Here is an 11,371-nt window from a genome sequence, read left to right on the forward strand (position 1 = left end):
CCTACTTTCTGGAATACCCCCCTGGCCTACAGATCCTTTGTAAGATGGTGCTGGGATTATTTAGGGAAAAAGGTCTGAGTTGTTGTTTCGGCTTGTATTGTCCTGGGGATCCGAAGGGACAACACACAAAACACATTTGTTGGCTGTGATGATTCTATTACATTGCTCTTTGATTGCGCTGGGCCATAGGTGGAGCCATCAGGTGTTATTGTGGAGATGTCACCTTCATCCTCCTCCTCCTCTTGATCAACCCGAGGTCTTCTAGCTGGCCTTGGATGAACAGGCTTGATGGCAGTAGAGGTAGCAGGCCCCCATGCCCATGGTGTTTTCGAAGTGCTTGTATCAATACTCATACTTTTCATGAAGTATTCTGTTTGGGTACCTAAAGTAAATAAATGTGTATTACTGTCAAGTTACAAGATACTAATAGTACACAGGACATTCACCATCTCACAAAACTGTACTGGCACAACGGAAACAAAAATATTTTAGTGACTGTGGTAAGGTGTATGATGTAAGTAGCACACCCACAAGAAGACATTCGGTAATATCAATTCTATCTGTTATGCGATTCATCAGGTCCATTTACACAGGTGTATTAATCAAGCACCATGCAGTCTGCATTCATAATCGAGGTGCTTGATTTTATACACCTGTGGAAAGTGACCTGAAGAAACCCATGAATTGACTTTCCCAAACATTGACGAGCACATAAGAACCTGTATTAGCCTACTAGAAAAAGACTTCTAGAAACTAACTAACACAACAATAAAAGTTAGATCACAAACCTTTGCTTCTAACGTGATGACCTAATGTAGGCTAGAAAGCTGTGTAGCCTGACATCAGGATGTGCTCTGGAAGACATACAAAACACTAAGTAAACAGCAAGTAATCAAACAAAACATCATTGTAGGCCTACAAAGGTCAATGTAATAATGGCAAGAAGACATAAATTAGACTGAAGTGTAAATACCTGAGCTCTAGTGATAGCAATAGCCTAATAGTGCACGGGTATTGTGTTTTTGATTTTCCCTGTTTAGACTAGAACAATACCCGTACTTAGTTGAGCATAAGATATTGTTACTAATAATATTATTTGTGGTTTAACGCGTAGGTTAGAAGATTATAGGTTCAAAACGCTAAATCTCTGGGTAGTGTGGTCAGTTTCTTATGAGTGTAGCTACACCAGGCAGGTAACTGAAGCATTCTGTTCGCGTTATGTACTGCAACAATTAGCTTCCAATAGGCCTAATCAATGGAAGTAGCTACACCTGACGTGTTAGTGGCCTGTAGGCTACGTTCGGGAAAATAGGCCATTCCTCTAATGGATTTTACCAGAGCCCTTCCTATTAGACATTCTCTGATTTTACATGTCGCGAACAGAACACTTCAGTTACAGTACGTGCCTGGTGTAGCTTCCTGTAATATAGGCTAGCCTAAGCCTAGCTTGTACCCTTTTCATGCATGCTATCGTGAAGAATATGAACATGCTATTTTGTAACAGATGTTAGGATTAAAAATTTGTTTGTACTTACAGCCTGTGAGCTGGTGGTCGATCGTCATGACGGTACAGAACCAGGTTTTCAGAACATCGATGCAAAACCACTTTCTAACTGTAGGCAGTGAGTGTGGTCGAAATGATTGGAACACAGAACTAATGTTGCACTACTTCGGTGGTGGTGTTCCAACGATAAATCCGAACAATTTCTTCCTCAACTCATGTTTCTAAGGCAAGATATGCAACATTGATGTGTTATTGCCACAAATAACACAGGCACAATTTTTTTCCGCCATGTTAGCAACTTGCTGTTAGCTCCTACTAGCGCAGAGAGACAATCCCCTAGCCGCAAAATCTTCCAGTCTTCCTGTAGGTGGTCACAAGCCAAGGTGGGCGAGGCCATGAATAATCAGTTTCCCTTCGGCGTCATTGGGAAGGGCTCTTTCTGATTCGCTTGTTTTTCATGTATTTTCTTTCATTGGCTAATGCGGGCAATGGGGGTAGAAGATCATTTTCACGTGCAGCATGCATATGCAACTTGGAGTGAGCTATAGTATTTAGAAAGTAACAAGTATTAAACTTGTTATACTTATTTTGAAGTATTTCATCAAAACCCGGCCCTTAAAAGCGCGTCTATTCTCCGCACTTTGCGAAGAGATGGTAGCTGACCAAAAGGCTGTACTGTTTCACAGCGAGGCAAGGTGGCTTTCCCAAGGTAAAGTGCTGTCGCGCGTGTTTGAGCTCCGAGTCGCCTCTTCTTGGAGGAAGAGCGCATGTTTGAATCTGCAAGCACGTTCACTAATGAACATTTATTGACGAAGCTGGCCTATCTTAGCAATATATTTGATATATCTTAGCGATACATGAGTTAAAGGAGCCGTATGTAAGAAAAATATTTCAATTAATCATAAAATGGCCCTGATATTTCACTAGACATGAAGAAATCATGTTCATTTCAAATACTTATATCACTGACAACAGTAGTCCGGCCAGGATATTGTCATTTAAAAAGTGAAGTTGCAGCCCTCAACTGATGTTGATGTTGTGTTTTGTCATATCATGTTGTGTTTTGGCCTGATGCGCCACCCTCCACCTATCTACTAATCACGAAGTCAGTAGTGTTTCGCCATCCAGTCAGGGGGGAGGGGGAGGGGATACACCGCTCTTCAGTATTTTGAAAGTGATTGCAGTACCAGTTTTGGCCACAATCTTACATATGGTTCCTTTAAATGTCCAGTTACAAGGCAAGTATTGAGATTTCTGAGCGAAATCGCTGAAACGTCTGATTCGGGAACCACTCTTGTGATCCCATGTGTTAAACAGTAGGCCTACTTTACATCCCTGCAAAGTTTATTTCAAAAATATTTCCCAACCAGCAGTGCTCAGTATGACTGGATTATGGATCCATTTAATGCAGCATGTTGGTATTTCATTGAATATATTGTACAATGCTGTAAAATGGCCTATGCTTCCTAATATGTTGCTGGAAAACAGAAATATGTGTTATTATGTATTTATTTATTTATTTATTATTATATTTGCAGCACCAGCTGATTTTAACTCTGTTGAAGAGGATATATTTAGAACTTGTCATTATTTCAATAAATTTGGCAATTTTAAGCTTGACCTACCACTTTCTTAGAGCGATGAGGGACAGGTGCTCGAGAATGCCCCCTTGATCAAAGTGGGGAATGAAAGAAAAGGTTTGAGAACCACTGCTCTAAGGAGTGACTCAGAAAGTCACGCAGACAACTGTCTCACTCTCAAGACACTAACTTATAGCTGTCTCACTCCCAGGGTACTAAGCTACATAATAACATAATGGGAATTTGTTGTCTAGCTCATTGGTTCCTTATACCTTAAGCAATAACCAAGCTGTAGTGGTTAGTGAGGGCGTTTTTTGCACGGTAGGCCTAGCCCAGGCTGCTCAAATGTGGTTCGATCCCCGTTTGATTGGTAAGGTATTGTTTCAGATTGTATCTGTTTATGTTTTCTTACTTCATCATTACAGTTTTTCTCAGTCACTTTGGTGCTTTTTTCACATCACTTTTGCACAGCAGTTAGTGCATTTCTCAAAACAATTAGTGCAAACTGCAAAACCTAGTGGATAACCTGCAAAAGCACGTCACTTGCTTAAAATGGATAGTCCATTCCTCAAAAACAAGTATTCATGTCAATGAAACTGCCAGTGTCATCAAAATGAGAAGTCTTGACATCATCGTTTATGAACAAGATGGTCAGATGGCTTTGTCATATTTTCATTATGACAGTTTATTCTCTCAGTGTTTTCTAATGCAAAAAAAGGTCAGAACTCGGCGACCCTACCTGAACATGCTCCAGACAGCACTATAAACTACTTGTACAGCCATTTGAAAACTACAGTAAAGTTACATTGCTGTAGCTAGGGGAGTAAGTGAGTACAAGACACTGAGTAATACGTTTCATATTTACTGATATGCTCTTTGCAATTCTACAGCATGGTGACAGCATTTGAGAACTAGTTCAACAATTTTGCATGTAATGACTCAAGCAATGAAATGAAGACTATTAGTTTTATTGGGAACGACTATTCAGCATCCATCTACAGTTACCATCCAAGCAAATGATAATGTTTTAAAACAGCAGAGAATTGTATGAAAGCAACTGATACATGTCCAAAAGCATTTGCAATTTGTTCAGAGGAAGGAGAAATTGCTACTATGATGTGCACAAATGACTAAATGTTGTGGAGGTTGAACTAATAGTTATGAGAATTTTCATTCTGATCTGAGAAAAGCACCAAAGCGACTGAGAAAAACTGTAACCACATAGTTTTAACTCTCAGAATGGTCAAAAATCGAGAGTTTTTATAATAAAGTGATTTAGAGAACACTAGCGGCAGCAATAAGAATCTCTTTATTGTTACTTCATGTGGTTTCCCATCCAGTAATTGACCAAGGGCATGACTGCTTAGCTTTTGACAAAGACTGAACACAGGTAGCACAGCGAGCCACGAACTTTAAAGACTACTTCTCCAATACGAAGCATTTGACAGATTTGTTTCATTCTATAACAGCTCTGAGGTGTCGGAATTGTTTCGAAGCTTCGGAACATTTCGGCACAATTGCTTCGAACATTTCAGTGTTTCATGAAGCCTTGCTTTGCCCATCCCTACAATTTACATCACCCTAAAAGAATGTCATGGAACCCATCAGCACTGGAAACGCACTGCTCTAAATGTGGTTATAGGCGGAAACAAGGTGCGCCTGAGGTAAAGCCACACCTCCCCAAATCCTAGCCGACGTCATCACGTCGAAACTGCAGGTAGACTATAAATGAAGCTCAGTGGGTATCAGTCTTCACTTCAAGTGTTCAGACTTGAGAAGCGACTTTACTTTCAAAAGAGGTAATCAGCGTTTTACAATACTTCGATACAATCGTGGATTTACACACTTGCTTGGATTATTCTACACTTCTTGTATTTTAATTTCATTGTCGGGTTATTTGGATTGCAATTCTATCGTTTTTTGATAGGACCGCGCCTTCAGGAAGAAGGATATAGCGCCATCAAGTTGCTTTGTTCATAACTTGGTTTGGTTTAGAAGACTTATTTTTTGTCTGTGTTCATTGCTGATTTACAGAACTAGTGATTTCCCAAGATGAAGCTACTGATTGCACTCGCTCTGGTGTCATTCGCCGTTGGAGCCTTTTCACAATGTAAGTGCTTCAGAAATTCCTGCATTTTCATAACTGGTGTGTCTTATCAACCGTGATGTTTGCCATTGAAAACACTGGTCAAACGTCAGGTTTCCTTATGTAGTATACTATTCGATAGTGTTGAAATATTTACATTTTAAAGTAGCCTACATAACAACAAACTATTGCATTTGACTAATCTAACCTTGTTCCAGATTGCGTAGTTCTTTTTAACCTCTGGGCGTTCAATTAGGCTACACATTAGGATTTTCATGAAAACATGCCATCACATTACTTGGTTTTATTTCATGAGCACCCAACGTTGAACCCATAAGAAACATGGCAGTAAACTCTTTTTAACAGGTGTAGTGTCATTTAACAAATGCCCTATTGTCTGGAATGTATGTAGCATAGCATTCCCCTTTCCTGCCATGTCGCTCAGGTGCGCTAGTCAGGTAGGCTACTTTGCGTCATTTTGTGAACAACGCCCTTTACGCCCTCTCCCGCCCCTTTCATCCATTTTCTCTCCCTCCTCTGGTGGTCTTTCTGACCTGCTTCTATTAGCATAATCACGTGTCCTATTTGTTCAAACCATTGATTCAATGATTGATTGTCCACATGTGTTTTTTACCACAGGTGCATGTCCGAATTCGAAGTGGGCTGTTTGTGAGGACACTCCTTGCCAGTGTACTCTCCTTGTTGGCACCAATGATAAAAGACTTGTGGACTGCACCAAATGTAAGTTGTCTTCTGCTCTGCAACCCCATATCCCCCCCCTTCCATCCCTGAAACACAGTTAACCACACAATAATCAAAATTTACATTACAATGTGATTTAAGGATGGCATTTTAAAATGGATGCTTTACCTTTATAGTAGACAAGTAAAAATAAATGATCAAATTAATATTAATAACCCCCCCCCCCCCCCCCCCCCCCCCCTCTCTTAGTGCTCCCCAAATGTTTCCTGATGAAGGCTCAGATGCATAGGGCCAGGACTGGTAAGGACACACGTACTATTGGTGGCAAACCCGTCGAGACTGCCTTTGTGGACAACGATGGTGTGTATGACCCAGACTGCGAGGCTGACGGCAAGTTCAAGGCCAGACAGTGCAACAACACCGAGGTGTGTTGGTGTGTGAACAGCGCTGGCGTGCGCAGAACCGAGAAGGGCGACAAGAGCCTCTCCTGCGAGGAGCTGGTCGAGACCTAGTGAGTGTTACGCAGGACCTGCTCAATGGGGGGGGGGTTGGGGTTGGGACTGGCTCTCTCTCACACTGGGCTAGATTTGTTCTGGGGTCAGCCTCCATTCAGAAAGTTGTGGATGTTTTCAGGGCAGCACCTATTGAGACAAAAATAGATTGTATAAATGTCAGGTGTTTTTCCCCTTGTTATTTACTTGGTATTGTGTACTTCCATGGAGCATACATATTGGTTAAAACCACATGGTAATAATCTGAATTGTTCTCTCCACAGCTGGTTGCGTATGCAGATGGTCCACAAGGAGCTGCCTAAGACAGTGACTAAGGCAGATGTCAAGGCGTACGTATCCAAAATGGCTTCTTCTAAAAACCCTCCAGTCACTAAACATATTTGTCCTCTTTCTAAAAAGACACCAACAGCTGAGTGAAATTGACTTGTCCCTTTTTTATATTTAGTGGGATTGAAACTGCCATGCTTGCCCGCTACAAGTTGGACAAGTCATTTGTGAAGGACGTTGATGTAAGTCCCTCTAGTACATAGACTTTATGACCCAAAGCAATGTGGATGCAAGTTGGTTCATATTTGAATGCCTGTCTAATACTTATTGGTGTTTTTCTGTGTTGGTCTCGTTTGTAGTATGACCCAGAGGGCCGTATGATTATTGTGGACGTCAAGAAGGACATGACTGACCGTACAAATGACCTAACCCGTGTTGGCTGGTACATGGAGAAAGATGTGAGTACCTCACATTCCACAGGGCCTCTGTCGAAATGTTACTAGTTACTAGTTTTGGCACTGTGACTCTAATATCGGTCTTGTCTATTAAAGAATCTGTAGCTCACATTGCCTTTTCTATGGGAGAGATCATGGTTAGGTTGGTTAAAAAATGGAAATGTGTGTTCACTACCACACTGAAATTGTGTTCCTTTTATCTGAATACTTTTATATATACTTTTTTAATAAGTGTCACGTTTGCATACATTTTGACAAGTCAACATGTATATCTAGTTTTGGTGGTACTGCTGTAGACTTTAAGAGCCGTTTCTTCATGCACTGACGGTGTCTCTGTGCTCTCGGACATTCAGGTCAAGGAGCTGCCGCAGTTCAATGACCAGAACAAATTTGAGCCCATGGTAGCAGGACAGAAGTTGGAGATGGAGAAAATTGTGGTCTACTATGTGGATGAGAAGGCACCCGAATTCACCATGAAGAACCTGACTGGGGGCGTCATAGCAGTCATCGTGGTGGTCATTGTGGCTGTGATTGCAGGCCTTCTTGTCCTGGTAAGTGTGTGTGTGTGCGCCCATGAACCTCCCATGTTGAATTTTATGTTGATCTTAACATTGACCATCATTATGATCAATCTGTAGTAAGAAAGTGAGATCAGAAATGAAAAACATTTATACTTATATAGTTAACGAGAAATGTTTGGCTTATTAGGTGTGTGTGTACCAAATAATGGAGTACAGCCTTCTCTAATGGTCTTTCTGTCTGTGCTTTCCCTAGTTCTTCATGAGGAGGCGAGAGCAGCAGAGGTACAGCAAAGCCCAGGTAAGCCCAATGCTCTTTTCACTCGGCTCCTATTCACCTCTCTCCAGGCCACACATACTCCAGTCTAGAACATTACTGGAATCCTTTTTTCCCCCCATTTGTATACAGTAAATTCAAAACGTGTCAAGTTCTAGTCTGATAGCAACCAGAAGTAATCCTTTTAAGAGCTTATCTCATGGGAACATTTTATATTTATTTATTTATTTATTTATTTATTTATTTGTGTTTTTGTTTGTCTGTTTTCAGGGCAGAGAGATGGACAACATGTAAATGGAGGGCTTTGTGACTCCGCCAAGACTACGGCTCTGAGAATGTGAGGGAGTGCATTATGTGGGGATGTAGATGTACTATTTTCTTGTTACATAAATTGTCTTTTTTTTTTAAATCGGGGATCTATGCTCAGTGCCTGTTACAATAGGTTGTGGCTAAGTACTCAAAAGCATATGAGTGAATCTTGACTGCCCATTCAGTTTTAAATCTCATTTGGACATTTAGCAGCATCTTTGTTTCTCTGTTGTAAATAGTGGCTTGGAAGCAGTCAAATCGGCAATGTGCTGTTTCCTTAAAATAATAACACCACAATCGGTCAATCCAAATGATGCCTGATGTCTGTTTTGATCTGAAATTCCTGTTAGTGGCATTTGGAGCTCCAGTGCTTAGTACTACTGAATGATCCACATGTTCATCTCGAATGAACTCCCGTTTCTCTCTGTGCCGGTTAGACCCGTTAAACCAGACAAGAGTTTACTGTCTGAAGAACCAGCACTCTGGGAGCCCACGCCTCAAATGACTCTCCTTTTGTAGATTTAAAAATTCTTCACTTTTTAATATTATGATGTTTTTCAGGGGACACATTTTAAAATGATGTGCTGTACAGTGTGTTTATTTGTTTTTTTAAATAAATTGTATTTGTTGACAATTTTTTGGAGTGCTTTGTATTATCTTTTGTCACTGCATTCTTAAATGGTTGGTTATTTTAATTGAGGTATGGAGCCAATTACATTTATGGAATCTTGATTTTCTTTTTTAAATAAAGTACTTTTAACAGTCTTTTGCATTACTTTTGTGCATGTTGTTACCACTGCTATTTACAGGAAATGTTGCTATTTGCAGCAGTTTTCTTAAAAAGAAAAAATACACCACCTGTTTTAAGAGCTTTTAAAACGGTGAAATAATTCTCTTCTCAAGAGTTCTGTAATTCGTAATATTCACTATGTCTACTCTGGTATGGCTGTATACAGAGCTCTACAGGCTTTTCTTTTGGAGTGAAAATCTCTCTTGGTAATCAAGTAGCCTAACTGATTTACTTCTGTTTTTGGCCAACTCACAACTTCTCATTTCTGTCTTTAAATATATATACCAACACAGAGTACTGATAAAAAATTACCTTGAGTGTTGCCGCTGAAGGCTGTGTAACTGAGTGTGTGATCATTTAACTGCTGTGTTTTGTCATGGAACAAATCAGTTTTTTTATACATGGTGATTCTTCATTCTTAGACTATCTCACAGAAAATGAAATCAAAAACACCTGTAACAAGCCGTATCCTTCCATTACAAGCTGAGTTGCTTCCGTGTAGGGTGCCACTGAGGGTAGAGACGATAGAGTGAGAGCCATTTTGTGATGGAAAACTACCGCCCAGGTTTCACTGAGAGGGGGAGAGCGAGATGGGGCAGACCTTGAGCATGTTGAGTGGTTTCAGATTTGCATGCAGATTGTACCTGCTATGCTACGCAGTGTTGATCAGCCTCTGTTCTACATTCCAACAGAGACAATACGACAGCCATGTCTACTGTACAGATTTTGTGTCCTGTTGGTCACCAATTTATGACAGGACAATACAGATATACCAACTGAGCTATAAAACACTTGAATGAGGGCAATATAATTTCTCTTATCAGGCATTATAGCCCCTAAAACAAGTGATAATTTGTTTTAAGAGATAACTTGGTGACCAACAATGATATAAGGTCTTTTACACATCACTGCCAGTGTGGAGTTTGCTGTTGCTGTTTGCCTCATATAGTCTGCCAATTATGCTCTCTTACAAAAGCGTGTGGCTGCCCCTGTGGTAAATCTCTGTGCTATGGGGCTTAGCTTCAACTCACGTTGCTACAGGACGCCTCAGTGTGGGGAATTTGCATGGGTTTTGATATTAACTGACCTGAATGTGGCTAAACATTAATATCCACATACCTTCTAGAACCTCCTCTAGTGCATACTACTGCATCGAATGCCATGCAAAACACTGCCTTTACTAGATATACTGCTTATTTCCTATGCAAAACATTGCTCATATTCAAAACAGAGGTTTGTGTGCCCTTGCTATGAGTAAGACTGAATGAGAATTCACCAAACAATACATGAGGAAGGTGTGTGTGTGTGTGAGATAGACAGAGAATGAAAGGGGTGGGGAAAACAAAAGTTCTCCTGAGAGTGTACAGACACAGCTGGCTTAAAGGAGACAAGCACAGCACAGAGGCCCAAAGCGACCACTTAAAGCTATGATAGCCAACAGGCCGAACCAGTTTGGCGACTCCCTAGACTACAACCTATTCATTAGCCACCCCGAAGGTGACACTGGAAAGAAAGAAAGAGAGAGAGAGAGAAGCTGTTTAATATGAGGCCACAGAACAAAATAGAAGAATATCACTGATATTTTATCAGTGATTACAAATCTCTAACCATGCATTGTGACAAGAAGTTGCTTCAGAAATAGCTCTGTTGGTTTTGTGAGTAATGTGCTATTTCAGTAAACAGAGGAACTTAGGTAACGTGTTTGGCAACACATTTGGTATTATGTATGAAAGCAGTTATGAGTTTTAAGGAAGCCTGTAGATGGCTTAGAAGAGTCAGTACAGCACTTGGTGGCACAACACAACATGGCTGCTACATCGTTGTGTCTGGCAACTCCACCTTCCTCTCCAAACACAATTTACAATTTCCAATTGCTTTTCATGCCTTCTGCCACACCCTATTGTTTTTGTTCTTCCTTCCCATAGCAGAAGCCTATTGTCAACCAGGCTCTGCTAGTTCGGACATGTTTGGGTGCCTTCAGTATGCCCCTCCCCCAAAACAGCACCTGGCTGAGAGTAATCCTAACCAATAACCTGAATTTGGGGCCTGACCGTTTCCATAGTGATCCCTGGAGATTTACACACAAAGACACCAATGAGATGAGCCAGAATAGAGTATTTGGGGGAGGGGCCTTGGGCAGATGTAATTTCACACCGATACCTGTGGGAGACTTTTCAGCACATGACTGTTCTACTGTGGGGGTCAACGGATGAATCATGTCTGCTATGTTACGTCACATGTGAACACACACACAAAAAAATATTTTACCCACTGTTGAACTGCTGACACAGAAAACCAACAGAAAATGCAAAACACTCAGGTGTATTAACGTTTCAACAAATAAAGGCTGACCTTCTAGGTGTTTCTAGTA

General features: G+C 40.8%; 1 protein-coding gene across 1 annotated transcript; it reads left to right on the forward strand.

Moving 5' to 3' along the window:
- The first annotated feature begins 4,752 nt into the window (after positions 1-4,752).
- On the forward strand, positions 4,753-8,846 carry epcam (epithelial cell adhesion molecule). Its single transcript, XM_042065510.1, has 10 exons — positions 4,753-4,883; positions 5,119-5,194; positions 5,810-5,911; positions 6,122-6,383; positions 6,648-6,713; positions 6,830-6,893; positions 7,011-7,109; positions 7,460-7,657; positions 7,881-7,925; positions 8,172-8,846. The coding sequence occupies exons 2-10, from the start codon at positions 5,137-5,139 to the stop codon at positions 8,193-8,195; spliced, it is 918 nt and encodes a 305-aa protein (XP_041921444.1). The 5' UTR covers positions 4,753-4,883; positions 5,119-5,136; the 3' UTR covers positions 8,196-8,846.
- Positions 8,847-11,371: the final 2,525 nt, after the last annotated feature.

This window comes from Alosa sapidissima, chromosome 16 (assembly GCF_018492685.1).
Source record: "Alosa sapidissima isolate fAloSap1 chromosome 16, fAloSap1.pri, whole genome shotgun sequence".
Lineage (NCBI taxonomy): Eukaryota > Metazoa > Chordata > Actinopteri > Clupeiformes > Clupeidae > Alosa > Alosa sapidissima.